The sequence below is a fragment of the Strongylocentrotus purpuratus genome, unplaced genomic scaffold (genome assembly GCF_000002235.5).
Source record: "Strongylocentrotus purpuratus isolate Spur 01 unplaced genomic scaffold, Spur_5.0 spur5_scaffold_10, whole genome shotgun sequence".
Lineage (NCBI taxonomy): Eukaryota > Metazoa > Echinodermata > Echinoidea > Camarodonta > Strongylocentrotidae > Strongylocentrotus > Strongylocentrotus purpuratus.
In genome coordinates, this window is record NW_022145595.1 from 3153371 (window position 1) to 3175307 (window position 21937).

At 37.5% G+C, this 21937-nt stretch overlaps 3 protein-coding genes across 3 annotated transcripts in view; 2 read left to right on the forward strand and 1 right to left on the reverse strand.

Annotated features, from left to right (window-relative positions):
* Window positions 1–13285, forward strand: part of LOC581090 (proton-coupled folate transporter) — a 33298-nt gene extending 20013 nt beyond the window's left edge. Inside the window, exons 2-6 of the mRNA XM_011664704.2 lie at window positions 1420–2523; window positions 2962–3093; window positions 3496–3579; window positions 5381–5537; window positions 12936–13285. Coding sequence (XP_011663006.1) covers window positions 1479–2523; window positions 2962–3093; window positions 3496–3579; window positions 5381–5537; window positions 12936–13038 — 1521 coding nt within the window. The 5' untranslated portion in view covers window positions 1420–1478 and the 3' untranslated portion in view covers window positions 13039–13285. The remainder of the gene's footprint in view (window positions 1–1419; window positions 2524–2961; window positions 3094–3495; window positions 3580–5380; window positions 5538–12935) is intronic.
* LOC581030 (histone H3, embryonic) lies at window positions 8183–9209 on the reverse strand. Its single transcript, XM_003724413.3, has one exon. The coding sequence runs from the start codon at window positions 9170–9172 to the stop codon at window positions 8762–8764; it is 411 nt and encodes a 136-aa protein (XP_003724461.1). The 5' UTR covers window positions 9173–9209; the 3' UTR covers window positions 8183–8761.
* Window positions 9950–10261, forward strand: LOC373346 (late histone gene L1 H4). The gene is given in 1 exon segment (NM_214551.1): window positions 9950–10261. A coding segment is annotated over 1 exon segment (312 nt).
* Window positions 13286–21937: the final 8652 nt, after the last annotated feature.

The window sequence follows — 21937 nt, forward strand, 5'->3', positions numbered from 1 at the left end:
GACATAGTAGATCATACATCTAAGGGTATTAAAAAAGGCCCTAATTCATCCAGTCCCACCTTTCGTTCCTAAGTTACGGAGAAGACAAATAACATCAAATTTACAAGGGGTATGAATAATTCAGTTGCTAACTGTATATAAATATATCTTTCTCTGTATCCAACCGTTCTCCCCTCTAGCACCCCACCCCCTCCCTCTCTATCTCTCCCTCTCCCACTATCCCTCTTCCCCTCTCTTCCTCTCTCCTTTCTTTATCTTGTTTTTATCTCTCCCTACATCCATATCCACCATCTCGGTCTACCTCTCTTCCTCCTTCCCTCTCCTCCTCACTCTAGCTTTCTCAGTCAGTGTCGCGTTCATCCCCCACCCACTCATATACCTGCCCTTCCTGTGCCCTCCTAGGGAGTGTTTTACGAAGACAGATCAATCCGTCTTAGATCAGATGAGACAATGTGCTTCAGTCCTAATTCGGCATCTTTCGTCATTACCTCATCCTCCTGGGAGTATTTCCATTACACCCATTTCGCTTTAAGGCTACCATAGATCCTCTGAACGACACAGACACTCGTCTGATGCTCGTCTTTGAATGCGCCTACCCCTCATTCGTTTACCTTTCAGTGTTTGCTTTAAATGTATGTGATGTCTTTTTTTCAGCACGTCAAAATCGCTCAGCTCAATTTCTTGAATAGCCGTACACGAAATCCCTGGAAAGCATAATGTTTTATAATGATTTGTCAACAATTCTATGAAATACATCGGGTGATGAAAGACAAGAAAGAAGATTAAGACAGAATCAAAAAATAAGAATGAAGCAAGAGAAAAACAGAATGGGGAAGTAAAGTTTGTAAGGAGGAGAAAAAAATGGGGAACAAGATAATTTCCATCTTAAAGCAACATGAAAGGAAGTGAAGAAAATGTGACAAATAAGTATTCCATTTTTGACGCACTCTGTCAATCTGAACATTCCTCTAATGTGTCAAAGCAATGTGCATATTAAAACAATGTTTGTTCATGGTTTATGTGTGTTCAAACTGTTCAAAATACCCATGGGTATGTTTAACTGCAAAACTTTCTCACGTGATTTCGTCAATGTTGTTTCATTACTGATTACACTGAGTTTCATCTCTTTTTCCACTCAAATTGAATTCACACTGCGTGGCAAACTGTCACTCAGAAAATCAAAAAGATCTGTAACACTTTTGTAATGTGAACACAATGTTTTCACAATTTTTCAACTCATTATGAAAAGCAATTCTTGCCATTAGCAAAAGGGTCACTCTCTGTTTTTCCTGCCGTTCCGGTTTTCCTAACAGAATTGTACGAAGAGGATTCTTCCAAATCTCAGATGACATGCTAATTTTGTGGCACATTACGATAATTCTTACCGGTTCTCTTTTTCTTTTTATATAATTTATCTAGGCAGGAGAACTCGGAAGCAAGAGGTGGTCTCTGAACGACTTGGCTTAGGAGGTCGGGTAATGGAGACAAACGGGACCTTAAAAGAGGCCATAAACGGGACCTCACTGCATCTTGGTTCATGCGGCGGTGACAAGGATGAAAAGAAAGCCATCATCTCAACTGACCGGGAACGTGCCAGTTCAAGATGGATCACCGTAGAACCGATCCTGCTCCTCATTGCTCTGGCCCGCAAGGCCATGGTCATCACGCGGCTCCAGTACCTCAAGCACCGTATCGGAGAAGAACATCATTACAGCTCCATCATCGCTAACCTTTCTGTGTCTTCACTCTGCAATGATGACAATTACACGGACACACTGGAGGACGAGATACAGCAACAGACAGCGGTTTGGAGTTTGTACCTTTACGCCATGTCCACGTTTCCCGCGCTTTTTACGACCATCGTAGTTGGCGCTATCAGCAATCTAGCCGGGCGGAAAGTCGCCATGATGGTTCCGTGTATTGGTTACATCCTCCAGTGTGTATTATTTCTCATAATCGCATACGCGCATTTACCCCTTTGGACATTCTTTATAGCTGAACTCCTACAGGGAATATCCGGTGGGGTTGCGCTCCTCTTTGCCGGTGCGCATGCGTACATCGCAGACACCACGGAAAAGCGGCAACGGACTTTACGCATCGCCGTCACAGAGGGAGTCTATTTCTTTGGAAATGGTGCCATTCAAATTTCAAACGGATATCTAATCGCGCGGTTTGGTTACGAATCTTCCTATTGGTTCTCGTTGGTTTTACTTGTGCTCGCCTTTGTCTACGCCTTATCACCCCATCTCCTCATCGAAACGGTGGACGAGGAGACGAAGATGAGAACTAAGCAAACTACGACGGTCAGAACGATCGTCTGTACGGCATGTGACCTCTTCAAGGTCACAGAAGGAAGGCGTAATATGAAATTAATAGCAGCTGGTATGGTGCTTCTATTTGCACTGATAAGTGTGAGTGGATGTCAAAGTGTTGTGGTGCTCTATGGTCTAGCCAAGCCATTCTGTTGGACACCAATCGACGTAGGCTTCTATACAGCCGTTTCATTGATACTTCCAGGCGTAGGTGAGAAATTGTGAAAATGCCTTTTACCTTGCACCATGAGTAAGGTCCTAATCGGACAAGGTTGCCCTTTCATCGTTTCAAAGTGATTTTGCAATTGAATGAAATATATACGTGCAAGGCTGAGACGAATACACCAGAATTTGTTCATTTTTGAAAAATTGATTACAGGATGAATTATTCTTTTATCCATTTCAATGAATCAAGTTAAAAATCATAGCGTTTTAATCAAAAGAAACTGATGTTCTCATCAATATTAACTATGAAATATTGTCTATTTTTCTGATTTGAGTATTATAAGCAAAAATTGAATTTTTCTTGTTTTATGAGTACTATTCTTGCGTATATAGACTTTCTTTTTCCAACCATCCATGGAATGCATATATGTTTTAGATTTTAAAAAGATATATAACATCTTTTTTCTTTCTTTCTGTTTTTCAGGGTCTTTAGTTGGGGGTCAGTTTGTCTATCATTTCAATAACGACTACTGGATGATGCATATTAGTCTCATCAGTGCCATGGCCATGTGCTTTACAACGGCTTTGGCCAAAACTACTCCCGTTTTGTATTCAGGTAAGAAACACGGTTTTTATTTGATATTTGAAGACTAGGTAAATGAATATATTTGGGTAAGATAGTGTACATTTCCACTCAAGTGATACTGAAAATGTAGTCATGATGTACAATTTGTAGATTAAGCACTTTAATAAAAATAAAATAAACTTATTCATACATTTTTCGTTATCCCGTTTTTCTCTTTTCTGATCCCCTCTCTCTCTCTCTCTCTCTCTCCCCCCCCCCCCTCTCTCTCTCTCTCTCTCTCTCTCTTTCTCCCTCTCTCTCTCTCTCTCTCTCTCTCTCCGCCCTCCCACTCCATCCCACCTCTCTCACACACACACAATATCTATTGCTGAACCCAAGACTATGTTGTAACGTTGTATAATGTTGATATGTTTCTGGTCATCCCATTCACAGGTTTGGTGGTAGGTGCAATGTCCAGTTTTATCGCACCGCTTATCCGAGGTCTTATGTCCAAGATGGTCGGAGAACATGAACAAGGTATGGTCAGTCAAATTCATTCTCACCTGTCTATAAAGGCCACCAAAAAGGGAAATATTTAAAAGAGACTGCTATTCTCAAAATATAATCATTTAGTTTGTTTGAGAACTTATGTCCGAGATGGTTGGCAAACATAGACAAGGAATCATTAAAATCCTTAAACATGTCTATAAAGTCTACTAAAAGAGAAAAGAAAGAAGCAAAATTTACGGAATAACATGTTGGTCAAATAGTTGTGTACCTGCAAACATGACTCGTTAAAGAATTCGGAGTGAAAGAAAATAATGAGTAGGGAAATGTGAAAAGTGCAATATATTTTAGGCATCGGGGAAGGGGAAAACCCTGTAAACTGCGTGTGAACAATGGCCCTTTAAACTGCTGTTCTTAGAAAAAAGGGGCACTAATGAAAAAAATTAAGACAAGTCATCATCTTTCATAACCTAACACTTCAAATCATTAGCACAGCTTTTTTTATAATCTACATTTTGATGTACAGTAATCATGACATTTCAAAGTCGAAAACTCAGTTTCCCAGGATGATAAGGTGGTATGGTAAAGTAATATTTTACAATTTTATTATATTTTGCTCGAACCGGTTGTATCAATTTTACATCATTTTTAAACATCCTCCGTAATCTTGTAAACAGGCAATCTTTGGTGGATTGATTATGATGTTTGTCATACCTTTGCCCAAACCGCCCTCTAGACCTCCACTTTCCACATCGCGACCCAAACTTGCCAATCTTTTGCAAAAATCAAATTCTTTCGGGATCAGTGTTTGCCCTTTTCAAATATCTAAAGCCTAAAGCCCAATTTTTACATTTTCCCACATTCAATCATGGATCATAATTTGCCGTTCCTAAAATATTCAATAGTAGTAAATAGTAATAGTAATAACTGATAATCATACGTCAGGTATTTCAACTCTTCAAGAGATAAACCGAGCGAGAATTTCAGATTGCCAATAATGACGATTCGTGACTGTATATTTTCCTTTAAAAGATGAATACCTTATTATCAATGCAAATTTTCATGTTCATGTTCATCGTATCACGTTATGTCGATGTCCTTCTTTTCATCTCGGGCTTCGAGGCAAATGAGCTTAAAATATGTTTTAGTTATCTGTATGTATAGTTGTCCTCTAAATGATTTTATTCATTTTCATGTTGAAGGTCGTTCATTCTCGTTATCATGGTTCATTTCAGGCCCTATTCGCTCACGTAGCGTACATCAATAAGCTGCTGTTTCACAGAAAGAGCGTGTATTTGAAATCGGATGGAATAGGTTTAATCTTAACCTCAGTATCAACATGAATGTTGATTTATAGTATACCTCATGAGCTGGAATTCGATCGCGAAAAAAAAAGAGTGAGCTAGAAATATGAAATGGATTCGTTTTGTAAGCTCTACTTGAAAGAGATGGAGTTTTGAAAATCAATTGGTAATTATAATAAGCGATTGTATGAAAAAAAAGATGTATAATGCTACTTACATCAGGATCATGTACATTGCAGGAAGGATAATCAGATAGGCTATGGGGAGGATTCATATGGCAGGTGAATAAAATGCACAGGGGAAAAAGGATAATCCTGTCAAACACAAACGAAGAAAATGAAGAGAGACAGATAAAAAAAAATTGCTCTTATTCAGAACATTACAATTTTGTTTTTCAGAACAATTAGGAGATAAGTATATACATGCACGATTTTGACACTATTATTGTATTCTTTCACACCGACACAATAAAGATTGAGGAAGCTAATATATAACTAAACCTCTTTTTAACTCTTTCGTTGCTGTAGTATCCGTCTTTACATACGCTGGCTGTGTGGGTAACACCGTCAAGTTCATCGCCAAGGTCATGGCTTTCTCTATCTACGCAGGAACCGTCCATACACTACCCACCTTAACCTTCTACGTGCTGGGATTCATCGTTATTATTCCTATATGCATCACATGGTAAGTTAGCTTGGGGTTAAGAGAGTTAATTCGGCCTTGTTGGTTTTTGTGTGTGCGCATGTTAAATGAATATGTGTAATGATGTCATTGATACTGACTTGCTGTCACCACCTCTGCCCCCTACCCCACCATCTTCTGAGTCTTTCCACCTCCCCCCCCCCTCCCTCCCTCACCCCCTCCCTCCCCACCCCCTCTCTCTCTCTCACTCTCTCTCCCTCTCCCATGTTTTCCCCTCTCTTTATTTCTCACTACCTATCTGTGTCTTCTTTATCAACGTCATCCGCTCTCTTCCACTTCTTACTCTTCTTATCATTATTATTCTTCTACCGTTTTTCTCATTATATTTTGCACACTATTTTATGTGACTCTATCTCCGAGCCTTTATTATGTGATATGAATGATATCTGTGTTATATTTGTAACAGCATGATAATTCTGTTCAAACTATTCAACCTTTTGTTTCCCTTTATCGTGCGTGAATATCATTGATTCATGTAAAGTTAACTGTATAGTGTTGGTGCATTTAACTTCATGTTAACCATGTGAAAGCCCCCTCTCTAACTCTCACATCTTCTTGAACACGTTGAATTTAATACATTATTTTGTGTATGCCTCAATGAGCGAATTAGCGAGACTCGTACTTAATGATTTTGACCGTAAATATCATGATCGAAATTAACGTTATAAAAAAAAACTAGCCCATCTTTTCGCAACCTTACATTCAAGCTCACTATGAATATTGGTCATGTTTTATAAGGTTCCATTCTACATACATTTAGGGCTGGGTGTTTTTCAGCTCGTTATGCTTCAATATTCTAACCTCAAATCGATAGATTGTCCTTTCTGTTTACAAAGTAAACACTTCACACTTTATGAAGCATTTTCTTTTTGGGGCACCTTTGATCTTCTTAGTTCAGCCCAACGTTCTTGTTTCACACAGCCTCTTCTAAAGTGCATGGAAAATATGGATAATACCCTGCTGTCCTACGTTCAAACTTTAACATGATTATTCGCTTCATCGGTTTTTATTGTAATTTTTTTTTTTTTTTGGGGGGGGAATGGAGGGGACGAGGTCAATATTCGCCCTTTCTCATCTCCAAAATTATAAATACGACTGAAATGTACACCACACTGCAAGTACATGCAAGAACTCACGTACATGCATTTCCATTGAAATATGTAAGGACGTGACTTCATTACTTTGACACATAGTTAATGCCCTTCTGGCTCCTAAAAAGACGCAACGTGAATTCCAGAAAGAGGGCGGTATGTCATGAATATTATTCGAATTTATTGAGGAAGATTGACATGAATTCCTAGCTAGTATTTGGCAGTGGGAATATTCTCTGCGGCAAAATCGTGTTGTTAATATCCATCCAATATTCATGATGTTTAACGGGCGTGATACAAAATGTCATACATACATATTGAACCATTCCATCTTTCATAAGTCATGTCCGTGGCTCGCAAACAATACTCGGCCTTGGTCTGGATTAGCTCAATAAACGAGGGCCAAATGAGGTTATAATTAACTAAAAATGTCCTTATTAATTTATTGGCTAGTGCTGTTCATGCCATTGTGAAAGAGACTGAATTTTTTGCGCTTTCAATGAAGGTTTTTTATTAAAAGCAGCAACGCCGCTAATTATCTATCTCGAAGCGAAGCGCGACCTCTGTCGCTTTGAACCACTTAATTACGTCACTAATTGCATTCCATGAATTGGAACGTGCACAATGGTGTCTCTTTAAGAAAGGGTGGCCTCGTTTCATTTCATTGCTTGGATAGAAAAGAACATTATCAAGGCATGCATGGACCTATTAAACATGAAGATGACTATATTTCTATATTAATTATTTAGTATCTTTGAGATACCAATATAGGCGCCTTCACAGTGATTTTTGTCATGGGCAATTAGTGTCAAAATTGTTATGAATAGATGTTATCATCAAACGAGATAGCATGAATGGCTTGTATTAGATGATAGATACAATGAACTAATGGGAAAACATCCGCATGTTTTTTAGCGGAGGATATGATTCATCATTCACCATGTTAGTGATGGCGCCGAACTTACAAATGCAGATGAGAATAAATGAATTTTTCAAAAAATAGTAGTAATATAAATAAATAAAGAATAAGGACATCAAAACCCATTTACATGTATAATAAAGTCATTCAACAGAGCCAAAATGAACGTGTCTCAACCCGTTCCCCCCCCCCCCCCACCCTAGACGTTTACCATTATAATTCAAACTCGGGTTTTTTAAAAAAATGGTATTACCGTAGCTACGAGGAAAAAATAACACCCTCGACCCCAAGAAAAAATAAAGGGGGATAGTGGAAAATAAAACAAGAAAGAAGAAGGCTACGTTTATCATCATCCCTCATCCATCGAGTAGGAACGCCCCCCCCCCCCCCTCATGAACCCGTATGCTTCGATGACACAGTGTGGAGATTCCTTTGTGCAAATTAAAACCGTTGTTTTACCCAACTTGGGGCGTCTCCCCTAAATAATTATAAGTTCATGTACTAGGAAACAAAAGACTATACATGATCATGAAGAGGGAAACAGATCGAAGGTGGTAGGGGAATGAGGAAAATAGCAGGACAAAGACACGATAGAGACCAACACTTAAACGAATTTCTTTCTTATTTTTGGCGGTATTGTGAAGTGGATCGATATTGCATTGTCTCTCAATGAGCAGGGGCGTCAACCCTTTGCTCTGTTATAGCATAGATTGGTAGTAGGGTCCATGGTATAAGATAAGGGCTTACGTTTTAGTAAGAATTGTATACGATCATGTTGTATTATCATTAATGGAAAACCCTCCAATGTAAATGCCCGAAGTGCAGGATTTCGTGTTCCAAATATTTCGTTATCTCTCGAAAAGATTTAAGTTCTAGAGGGCCAAAGTGTTTTTACATAAGATTCGTGGATCTAATTCTAGATGTTTATTTTGGGAACTCAAATTAAAATTTGCTTAAAATGGAACATTCAACATTGCTAATTGGTTGTGTAAAAATCAAAGATTGTTAAATACACCACGTTTATATTATTCGAAGACAGGTTAACATGACATTATCTCAATATTATATTGAGATATAAAGAAGGAAAAAAAGAGAGACAGCAGTGGGGTGGGTTGCGAGTACAAAACTGATTCTTTCTTGGTTATGTGGTGGCTCTAAAAAGAGCCGTTTGATATCGTCACAAGAAGACAATATATTTAAGCACGTTCGCCACGGATACGGCGGGCCAGCTGGATGTCCTTGGGCATGATGGTGACACGCTTGGCGTGGATGGCGCACAGGTTGGTGTCCTCGAAAAGACCGACCAAGTAGGCTTCGCTAGCCTCCTGAAGAGCCATGACGGCAGAGCTCTGGAATCGGAGCTCGGTCTTGAAGTCCTGAGCGATCTCACGGACCAGACGCTGGAAGGGGAGCTTGCGGATGAGAAGCTCGGTGCTCTTCTGGTAGCGACGGATCTCACGGAGAGCGACGGTTCCAGGCCTGTAACGATGGGGCTTCTTGACTCCGCCTGTGGCTGGGGCGGACTTGCGAGCTGCCTTGGTGGCCAGCTGCTTGCGAGGAGCCTTTCCTCCGGTAGATTTACGTGCTGTCTGCTTGGTACGGGCCATTGTTGATTGTCGTTTCTGATATTCAACTGATAAATTTCGAACGTTCCGCGCTTGTATTTATACCACCAGCCTACCACTCTTTGATTGGTCAGTTGTAACCTCCGACCATTGGTCAGTTTCGCCACGGTCAACTGACCTCATGAATTATACATCAATATCACGGCCCGTGCTTTCGTCAACCGCGCTCAAACTGGAACCACAAAATCATTATATTGTGTTCCAATTATTGTTATTTTCTCTTTCCAAAAAATGAATACGATGGGAAATGTATTTATAAATGAATTGTTTATCAAAACATGCTAACACAAAGCACGTAAAATGAAAAATACACACAAATATTCAACCGACTCGGTTACGGAGCGATCGAGTGGGTTATGAATTATTCATGAATTGACGGAACCACCGTAAACGCACGATTCACATTTTGTTGATCAAATTTGCACCGTAATACAAAACAATCTGCTTTTTTTTCAGGAAATTGGCATGTGTGATGTTACACTCCTTTGAACTGTAAAGATAATGTTCAGTTTAGAGGAATAAAATTCTGAAAAAATCATCCTACTGTAAAAACAGACCGATTCTTATTCTAATGCATTATGCATGAGATCGCCCTTTCGGCGCGGGCGGGAAATTGAAAAGCCGATATGGGTTTGTTGACTGGCTGGGTCTGCATAACAAAGGAAGCGATCCTTGGTCACTCACGTTCGCATAGTGGTTATATATACGAGCGGTTGACCTAAAGTGGTCAGTTTGAAATTTATCAAGCAAGCAAACATCATGTCTGGACGTGGCAAAGGAGGAAAGGGACTCGGAAAGGGAGGCGCCAAGCGTCATCGCAAGGTTTTGCGTGATAACATCCAGGGAATCACCAAGCCAGCCATCCGTCGTCTTGCTCGACGTGGAGGAGTCAAACGTATCAGTGGTCTCATCTACGAAGAGACCCGTGGAGTCCTCAAGGTCTTCCTTGAGAACGTCATCCGTGATGCCGTCACCTACTGCGAGCACGCCAAGAGGAAGACCGTCACCGCCATGGACGTCGTCTACGCCCTGAAGCGACAGGGACGTACCCTCTACGGATTCGGAGGTTAAGAAGTTACTCTCTTCTAACCCATCAACAAACCGGCTCTTTTAAGAGCCACCAAATAACCAAGAAAGAATACAGTAGATATCTTTGTACGTTTTTTTTTTTTTTATATAAAACTTTAATTTTCATACAGTAAATATTTAGTTCGAAAACCATACACGTGGATAAAATAAGTACAGTTTGTATAATTTGTCCACCAAAGATCAATCGTATTTCATGTATTTGGAACAAAAGGGACTTATCAAAAAATATGCAGAAAATAATACCAAGCATAGCGATTACAAAAATTATTTAAACAACAATGGGATTTTTGTACCCATACCCTTTGAAATTGTCGACCAATTTTCAGAGCTCGCCCACTCCGCCTCCCCTCCCCCATTTTATTAAATCCTGGATCTGTCCCGAACAAATTTATTTCTTTCAAAATACAGTTTCGCTATATGCAGGTTCGAAAGACATTACGTATACTAAAAAGGAAATTAATGCAATCCTAATTTCTAATCAAATTAAATAGAAAAATATGGATACGATTCAGGATAAGGTGAATTAATTCGTCGTATTCATGAATGCATGCTTGTATGAATAGTTTACAAATGGAGTTTTGTTTGAATACTGGTCTTAATATAGGGCATTCGTCGTGCCTTCAAGCGATTTCTTTTGTTAAAAGTAAGTAATTTGCCATCAATAATCTCAACATATGTTCAGAAGGGGTCGTATTTTTCTCTATTCGTGTAATTCCCATGTGTTTTTTTCTTTATGTTTTGTTAATATTTAAACCAAATTCATTCATTCATTACTATATACCCTTTATTTGGTGTTTCGTCTTCCGTTATCCTACGTTAATGCTACAATCGCTTTTTTTATTTCATTGTCACCCTTTTCGTTCTGTATATGTTTTTCTTGTAATTTTCGATGTGTTTATGCTAGAGCTGTCTGTTTTTTTAAGGCTGTGTATGAGGGAACCTGCAGCAGAAGTAAATGAAAAGTGAGTTTGAACAACCTGAATTACCCTCCGGGGTTACTTTCCCAGGATGTAGTTGAATACCCCTATTCATCTCTTTCTTGACACTTTCAAAAGTCAACTTACATTGTTGTCAACTATTTCCTTAAAATCATCCCAATCACACTCAGGCACAGGCGCGTACACAGGGGGGGGGGGGGTGTTTGGGGGGTTAAACCCCCCCCCCCTTTGGTAATTTTTTTGTGTGTAAACCCCCCCTAAATTTCTCTAAACCCCCCCCCCTTTTGGATTTTTTTTTTTTTTTTTTTTTTTTTTTAATGAAAAAAAAAAAAAAATCCCATGGTTGACCTAAAAAAATGACCTTACCCCCCCCCCCCAACGGAGCAAAATGTCATATTTTCAAAAAAATGTGTCCTCTTACCCCCCCCCCCCCCCCCCCCCCCGCTTATTCAGCGGTCGGCTGAGTCGTTGCGATTTTTTGGGGACCAAAAAAAAAAAAAAAAAAGTGACCTCTTACCCCCCCCCCCCCCCCCCCCCCCCCGCTTATTCAGCGGCTGGCTGAGTCGTTGCGAAAATTTCGGCCCGATTTATAAATGTTAAAACCCCCCCCCCCCCCCCCCCTTGAAAAAATCCTGCGTACGCGCCTGCTCAGGCAACCATCTGGGAAATTTAAGACAATACTTTATTTTTCAAAAGACGGACAATGTGATTTCTTGATCATCTTTTTGTATTTATGCACGCTTCATCTTCTGTTTATTTTATCTTGATTTTCTCTATAAATTTACTCTCATTCCGATTATTCATTATATTATACTTCGTCTCTCCGAAATTACATTAAAGTTACAACATAAATGCATTTTCCATTACGTTTGAAGTCTTTCAATTGGTGTATTTTTCGAGGATAAACAAATTCTGGGTCTGTATTCGCGCGTAATTCTGATTGTGTGAGCGGGCGCGCCTGTCATTATTACTTATTAGACGTTCGAATAAAATTACGGATTACTGTTTCAGAAAACACAATATTATAATATAAGACAATCTTTCCACATTGTTGTTTGGCTCAACAAGTTTTCATTCAGCATTTTCAGAGTCATACACAAAATACATGGGAAGGAAGGGCAACATTTTCTGCACACATCGTATCACTTTGGATTGAATAACCACATTGCGTTTGGTCACCAGGAATATAAAAAGAAATTCTTTTAACTTTTCCATATAGCTCACAATCATACATATTATTCTCTGAGGCAGAGCATTCTATTCGAATTGTACAAATATGAAATATTTAATTATTGCCAATTTAAGAAGGAAAAGGTGATTAATGTCTACAATGATATTATATACAATATACTTATTGCTAATTTAAGTAAAAAGGTGTTAATTTAGCTCTAAAACGAAACCTGACTTGATAGGGTTAACAGCATATACTTCTCATAGGGCCTGTCTGTATAATTCAATGAAATGATGGGTTAGGTATTAACTTATAGGTGAGTGATGCATAGTCAGAGTGTGTAAAGAAAAATCGCAGTACAAAGGACAGGAAGCACAAATTGTTCCACTAAAGCTCACAGCATAAAATCGCATACTCAGCTGAATAGACGATATATTCCAAGATTGATTTTATCTTAACCTTAGCATCATTAATTTGGTAACAAATGGATTAAATATCTATTCAATGACATTAAATCCTATTCTGATCTTTTCTCTTTTTTTCGCAGCTGCCTCCAGTGCTTAAAAAATAACTTGACGGACTATGACGAGTTGGGAGAGGATGGGACCAGCGATAAACTAGAGTTGGTCCAGACAGAGCATCTAAAATAACACCGGTACACACAACCTGCGTGATCCCTTGCCTCGCTCATCATCAACGGACGTCACCGCCATCATTACCGTAGTACGATCTCGCCGGCGAGGACGAGATGCCTCATTATTTTGCCACGCTGTTTTTCCATCTGGGCGGATTCTGCTTTTGGTTCGACCCGATACTCGTGACTGATCATAAAGACACACTGTAAAGTGATTTTTCTTTTTCTTTTCTTTTTTTAAATCGAGTTTTTTTAAAGGCACACTGCCATACTTGTAGCTACTTGCTCCCTCTATATAGAAAACTTCCCCAATCGGTGCCTGTTGGTCCCCCATGATCCTCTTTTTCTTATGTTAAATGAGAGCTGAGTTAATGAGATAGCCACCTGTCTCAGTGACCTCGATGGCTCTCTGTGTGGTCTAATCCCTTCTGGCCCAGTAGTGGTGACGGTCTTTAATATCTATAATGGGCTAGAAATATGAACACGCAAGATATGGAAATTACAGATAAATTTCAGGTCATCGTTTTCACGAAAACGTCATAAGTACAATTTTACCGACCTCCGTGTTAATTTTAATGCATGCGTTTCAATGAGATGTCAGTAAACTTGCACTTGAGACAGTTCCGTGAAACGCTCCCCAGGAGATCATACAGAAGTAGGTTTTGAAATTGCAAGAGAGAGAATGACAGAAATGAAGCGCAAACTGAGCGGGTAATATTCATGAAAGCAAAATTAATAGGACTAGAAGTAGCCAGACAAAAAAAATTATAAAAGAAATATTTTACATGTGATTAACAACTCCCAATGGTAACTATGAGAAACAATAATGTGCAATTTAATCTTACATTCCCCGTTTGGCAATACATGTTTTTTGTTTTTTTTGTTTAATCCTTTAATAAAAACAATATATGACCACAATTCAATGTAATATATCTGCTCTATAGCATGGCGTGAATACTAGCAACCGAGCATCATCCAAACTAAAGATGGCGCTCTTTTCATTCGTCATACAGAGCCCATCAGATCGAGTTGGCTAACCGGGTTTCAGTTGGTCACAGCATGGCGTAAAATTATTCCGTTATTTTGTGCTTGCCCAACAAAGCAGTACTCGCCATAGTATGCACAACTCGAACTGGATTGGCCAAACTCTTCTAATCAATAACACTGCCGCCAATTTACTTCACAAAATTATTAGTTCGTAGTGCGTTAGACTATACTACAATATTACTGTGTGTGACGTTATATGGGTATGATAAAAGGGTATATAAGGTTTTACATTTTGCTTTCTATTCAATTATCTCTTTATTACCATCTAGATACTTCTATTATTTTGTAATTATCATTCAGGCACTTCAATTATCTCATTATTATCATTCAGGCACTTAAAGAATATGTATTATTTAAAATTATATTGTTTATCGGGTGTGTAATTAACCCTTTAAATATACCCCTACTTGGTAACATTGTTCAGATGAGAGAAAAGGATGCTAAGGTAGTGACGTCAATGCTAGATAATCTGAAAGTTTGAGTAAAAACAGACTATTATTAACGATACAAATTGGAAAAAACTGATCTGATCGATTCCTCAATTCTCCCAAATATAATATTACAATTTGAAAACATTTTAGGTGAATGTAAATCCTCACAAAGCAATGAATTGGCTCCATATACCATTCCAGACAATTCAGTGTTATAAGATTTTTCCAAAGCCTGTCTTATATCTTATTTTCATAGAAAAACCGTTGAGAAAATTCAAAAATGGGTGGGAGAATTTACTGTTAGAGGGTGTCGCACAGTGACGCCTTCAAAGAAAACCACCGAGGTTACCGAGTCACTTAGAAAATTAAATGAATTTATCTTAATATGGCTTCATTATAATATTCTATATTTTTAAAATAGGATTTTGTTTTTTCTTTCTTAACATTTTGCTGGTCGGAATTTGATAACCCATGAGATTCTCTTTTCATTGGTATATTAAATTTTTTATGAAGTCTCTTTTAGGGAAAAGAAAGCTTTGATTGGGAGTTCCCTAAATATCATTAAATATTCAAACTTGGAGCAAATATTTGGTTCATCGCACGATGATCATAATTATGAATAGCGAGATAGAATCCTGAAATTGGATTCCATTGTATATATATAATGCAGTTGTATATACTTTTGAATATAAATCAAATTGATGTAAATAATACTCGCTACATGTAAATATTTGTATCATAAAAAACGGTCTAATATATATATCAAATAGAAAAGTTTTATGAAACATTGTATATAGAATGTATATGGTAAACTATGTCAGGTTTGAATATGATATATTTTCATGTGTAGAAGATAAGGTCTTAAATAATTGTGCAGATCGCTCATTTTCTTTCCTAACTTTGTAAAATTATACGGAGCGAACAAGTTTAGTATTATAGATACCGGTAAATTCTAATTTGAAATGCCGTTTCCATGTTTGTAAATATCTACTTGAGCTATACTTCTGTTTATGGGAAAATCTTATTGCTCATCGGGTGACAATGAAATAATCAAATTGCTGTTAAGCATGTTCAGATGACACACTCGTAAAGACTAAAGGGTAATAAGCCAGTTCACAGTTGCAGTCTGAGCATGAGCAGATAAAGGTCATTGCAGAACAAATTTTGAAATACACAGAGACGAAATACTGGATACGTGCTCATGAAAGTTATGTAACATTATTCATTCATGCACATTCAGTGCACTCTATGTTACACAGCTCAGGTAGAAGTATTCTTTGAAAAGGGGGAACAAAGGCTATTTATATAGCACCTCCATCGCTGTAGGAGTGATTATTTCAAAATGTACAAAGTGGGACCTCTTCATGTTTTGAAGATCTGTAGATATTCGGGGTCATTGCAGTAAGGTGCTAACCGTGAACTGGTCTATTGTGATACCGCATTATGTAATCAATCGAAACCATATTCAGATTACGTAATACGTTATTATAATGTTCGCACGTATCCATAGGTGATGCACGAGGGCATATTGAAATAACCGTTTGATGGTTTTTCGAAAGTCCTTGCGTTCATGTATAGATTCCTTCGATCCCCAATTCTAATCATGCGTGACCTGAATCAAACTTGTTTTGCTATCAATACGGTTCGTGATATGACGGATCTGGTTAGAAATGTGATATATGGCATGTATAGGTAGCATTTTCTACTCGGGGAATCGTTTCATGAAACCGTCATAAGCACAAGTTCACCGACATCCCGTTGAAACGCGTGTGTTGTATTAAACACGCGTTTCAATTGGAAGTCGGTGAACTTGTACTTATGACGGTTTCATGAAACGCTGCCCAGCGGTCAAGTCAAAACCGTTTCGTCTCACTTTCGAGCCAAATTAGTAAAGAATGAAATTGATTGATAAACATAATCTCATGCTCGCTCATAAAACTACATCGTCGACTCATTATCCGTCTCGGCTTGCTGTAAATATTTACTTAGTTGTAATTATCAGAAATATATTTTTGATGACTTAGGTCGATGGTTTGATGACAAACTATGCAAATTTGCTGGTTTTGAAGAAACCTCATAGAATCAAGACTCGCTATTAGCCCAAACTGAAGCGTCTTAAAGTCCAAAACAAGTACTAAATTTTAGCTGTGTAAAGACAAAGATATGATTTCACGAAAGGTGTAGCGTGTACCAAAATTCTGGTGATACCTGTTGCACATCTTTCAATGCTTTGGCAAATTGATGTTTTTTTGTTTAATTCAAATGTTTTTGTTTTCTTCCTTTCTTTCCTGTCAATGTCTTGCTTTGCAATCTTACAGTCATATATTTGTATGGTAAATTTGGTAGATTTGAGGATTTAGTTTTCTAGCTTTTTGTCAAACGTTCTTGGAAATATTTTCTTTCATCAAAATTGGGAATTATTTGGTTGAAGTATGTCTCAAAATCCATCCTTTTGTTAGATTCTATACAAAAGTGTGTTCTCGTTTTAAAAAACTTTTAGTTTTGATTTTGATAGTAATCATGGTATTTTGAGTAGACTGATAAGTATTTCATGCAAACCAATGCAAATGTTTAATAACAAATAAATGTAAATGCTTATGTGCATATGCCTACATGTAGTTCAAATAATTTATACTTCTCAGAATCCGCTGTCCATACGTAAACTATGAAATCTCACGCAAATAAACATATAATTATCACTTAACTTCGATTAAAAAATGGTAGATAATATATGAAAAAGTTTTTGTTTCTTTTTGTGGCAAAATGATAATATACAAATCTACATTTGCCACTCTCCACCCAGGTGTTAGATGGTTATAGGTGGGAATTCCTTGAAGCCTGGCAGAGCGGGGTAATATTGGAGCGCCTTGAACACCTTGCTTGGTGGATATGTGCGCTATGAAAATATCCAAAATAATGTTTTATTAACTAGCAGAAACCTCTGCGTGACATCTCGTATGGATAGCTAAGGGAATTAAAGTTTAACCTGGTTATGATTAACTGTATGGACACAGCTCATTTCTTTTCCCGCATTGAAATTGATTTGGTCATCATTATCAGAGCTTTAACTAATAATAAGTGTTCACCTAACAATAAAGATGAATTACCTCAAATTAAAAATAAAAGTAAGTTTAATGTGCTAAATTACTTAATGGGAAATTAATCTCTATTAAATAAAACCATCATACCTCGTAATAAGGAAAATTATTAGCTACGCACAATATAAATGACAATACCCTGTATACATCAAGTAAAATGTTCAGATGAGAACGATTCAATTTGTGTGTCGCATTGGTAAATAAATACTAGATTTATTTTTCCGTCTCCTTAACATCTATTTTCTGTGTATGATTCGTGTCATTTTCTTTGATTCAATTTGATCTCTTTTGTTTATACAGCAACTTTATTTGAATCGTTACCTTTTAAAGTTTTACTCTTTGTAAATTTCAAACCTACAGCACTTACATCGTGTCATCATCAATTCACTCCTCTAAATTATACGCATTCTTTAGTTAAAGAAAAATATAGGAGGAGGATGAAAACGCAAAGAAGAAGAAAACAAGAAGAAAATAAAGATAAGAAACCTAGCACTTAACTCGTGCTATCATAATCAATTTAACCCTCTTATTCATTTTTATTTTAAAATGTTGACATCCCATTTCCAGAGCTTGCTTGACATAGCAACTATATCATTACTACCCAAAGAGGACAATTTGACCAGTTTGACCTGTGTAAGATACATCAGTGTGTCGATTGTTTTAAGCCTGTAAGATTTTGAATGCATGTAGATAGTGATGAGGAGCTTCTGATGATGATGACGGTGATGGTAACGGTGATGGTGATGGGGATGATGATGATGATGATTGGGATGATGAAGACGAAACTGAAGGAAAAAAAGTAAGAAGAAGAAGAAGGAAGATGAAGAAAGAAGAAGGAGACGACGGTGATGATGATGATAACGATGGTGATTAAAGTGGTGATGATGTTGATTATGGTGATGATGATGATGATGATGATGATGATGATTACAGTGGTGATGATGTTGATTATGGTGATGATGATGATGGTGATGATGATGTAGATGATGGATAATAATAACTGTGTGATAATGGAAATGGTACTATATAGTATGATGGAATGGATAGTGACGCGGCACAAAGCAGAGCCAAAGGTGTGTTTTTGCTTGCCTTTCCAGACTGAAAAAGACGTCATCCATGACATCACAATCATTTACCATATACCAATGTTTAACTCATCACTGTCCATTAGGTATTTTGCACTTTAATAAATACAATAAATGTAAATATTCAAATTTGAGGAATTTTAAACAAACATACACTATAGTTATTCGCAATACCAGCTAAATCTATAATGTCTCAGTTATTAGAACCATTCACTTTTTAGCTGCGACCTCCATAACATAGTTCGGTTATGATTGTTGCACATTTCGATTGCGCTATTACATGCATTAATTATTATCATTATTATTATTTATTCGGCAAAAACAAAGTAAATCATTCAATACAAAACAAGAGTACATTTGGAAAAGAGTCACATGGATGCCGGGAAAAGAAAAAGATTAACTAAATAACTGTAATCCCGTCTTTTTTCCAATCCATCTTACTCTAGAGAAATGGTAACAATAAAGTGGTGAGGCATAACAATTATGAATCACTGTTTAATCAACAATAATAATCATTGACAAGATAAATTTATTTTATACAAAAAATTATTTAAATAAAAACTCCCCTCCAACAAAAAAGAGGAAAATGTACAAACACAGCAGAGAGTCACTTGACAGATTTTTGCTACACTGACGATGAAACCTAACATTCGGTTAGCCCTTGATACTATATAATCCACATGATTTGACCTGGTAATTTTATTATTCAAAACAATGCCAAGGTCTTTACATTGTGCAACAACTTCAAATGCATAATCATTATAAGGCAATGGGATTGACCTGGCTTTTTTAATGGGGTAATTTGAATTCAATAACGAAACCTATGAAGGTAATTAATGCCATTAAAAGAGGGCAATGTTGGCACTGTTTGTTTTGAATTCGCTAATCACTGACGTAGTCTTCAGCGTCTCATGTACAACATGCATTACAGTTATCTAGACGGACAAGCCTGATCTAGACCCCCCCCCCCCCCCCCTCTACCAATGTAACGATTTCGAATAAATGTCAAGATTTGTTTCCACAAGCAGCACCTCAAATGACCATGTATTTTGGTTGAGAACCTTTAAGGGGAACTAACCCCCAATGAATAAGTGTAGATATTCTGTCAAACGAGATGAATTCCTGCCTTTTGATGTACAATAAATCTTACGAACGTGTACAATAGATGTATACATGAAGATTTCTTGGCATGATGTTATGCCTTTTAGCATGACATGGGCGCAGTCATTTTCTTGAAAATGTGATGAACCAGTTGGAGTTGTACATGTATCCATGCTGTCATGCACCAAGCTTTAATTGGAAAGACTTTTGAATTCAATAATAAAACGTTTACTTTTGAATGAGGGAAAATAATAGCCGAGAAGGTAAAAATTACATTTGGTGAAAAATATATAATAGGTAATGTAACTCACTTATTTAAAAATACTAAAATATAGTGATTGAAAAATCTATTTCATTTATTCGAAACCCTTCACCCCAGAACAGCACCAACTTATTTATGCAATTAGCGGTCTGGCAATTGGGGGTGAATGAAATGCTTCAACACCACAAACACATGGGAAGGAAGCATCCATAAATTTGAATACATTTAGTTGATAAACGACTCCGCATTGTACGTCATGCAGTCGAGAAAATTTTGCGATGCCCGTGTCTTGCTGAGAAACTGTACTTTAGTCTTGCTTTGTGCCTTTTCTCATATACTTTGGATGGGAATCATGTAGATGATGTCAAAAAATGCAATAAATCTCTAAAAACAACCAAAGTTATTCCGTGGGGCTAGTTTCCCTTTAAATTTAAATCGAGTAATTCAGAAGAATAAAAACAGACTTCACATTTTGCGTTTTTTGACGATTAAATCCATTTGTTATAACTCACTTTGGGATTACAATCTATTTAATTCTCTGGCATAGGTTATAAGCTAAATAGTCTAACCTAATTGAAATTTCTCTTCAAATATGAAAACCTTCAACAACAAAAAAATAAGAAATAAGCATAAGTATACAAATGATTCTTTGGTACTTATAAAATGCAGTTCTTTTTTCAACTGTGCCGCCATCATCGTCAAAAACCGTACAGCTTTCAGGTCGTCGAGGAAAGAAGGCAATATAATAATCTTAAATATCATTTTCATTCAAAGTCAGGAGTAGACGCACAGGTGAATTTCGCACCCCTGCGCATTACTAGAGATATAAAATGGGATTTATTCATTCTCGTCTCTTTAAAATGGTTTATAGGATGATTGCGTCATGCCTTATTTTGTGTTTCAAGCTGCATTATCAGACCATCGGTGAGTAAATTTTAATTGTCTGATTGTACTCCCAAATAGTACATTATGACCCAACACGAAAAATCAGTACATTACGTTCGGGGGTATTTTCCACTGAGACTATGCCTGGCTTCACCGAGTCCTTTGGGGGGGGGGGGAGGCGTCATTTTCTGTCTAATTAAATCCTAACTATCACCCAATGGTTGTAATAAAATAATTTGATATCACTTTAAACTTAAAGTACCTTAAAGTTCCGATTTTTGTTCTACGTAAATTAAAAGTACACTTCGTAGTAATGTAAACATAATAAATCATGTATTTTCTTTGAGTGAATTTTTGTTAATCTCTCCTTTTTGACAACCTTTCTTCTCTTAATCGTTGAGTAACTCTTCTTGCACCCCTACATAACTTATTCTTCCAGCGACGTAGCCACAATGGTCGGGGCGGGGGGGGGGGGGTAAATACCAAAGCATATTTCGGGTGTTCTCCTATACCTCCCTGCAAACCCTTTTAATCAAAATGTTCAATCAAATGTTCCGCCACTACTACACTACCTCACAAAAATATTAGCTTTCACCGATACAAACGTTTATGCCGCCCCTTTTAAACAATTATTTGTAGGCCTTTAGCATTGATTACACTTTAAAAATAATACAATTAAGTGCCTAATTATTTTTCGAATTGATCTTAGTTTTTCCTTTTGATAAAATCAACCAAAAAACTATCAATGCAAGAACTCTTACTCAATCTCTTTTTGGATAGCATCATCATGTCCACTCGGCTGGGATTTTTGGAGAGGAGGTTGTTATCAATTCCAAGCCGACTTTGGAGCTCTAACTTGGCAAATTGGATGCGAGGTATGCAACGACCTCGGGGGTCGAGTGGTCGTTGTCCGTTCCGTAGAAGAATGGGACATCGTTGATAATCTGATCCGCCGCAATGTCTCGACTGATGACGGGACGCTCGTCTGGAACGGTTGCCATAGTGA

What these genes read in the sequence shown, in the direction of transcription:
- LOC581030 (XM_003724413.3), bottom strand. Translation starts at nt 9,172, where the DNA reads ATGGCCCGTACCAAGCAGACAGCACGTAAATCTACCGGAGGAAAGGCT.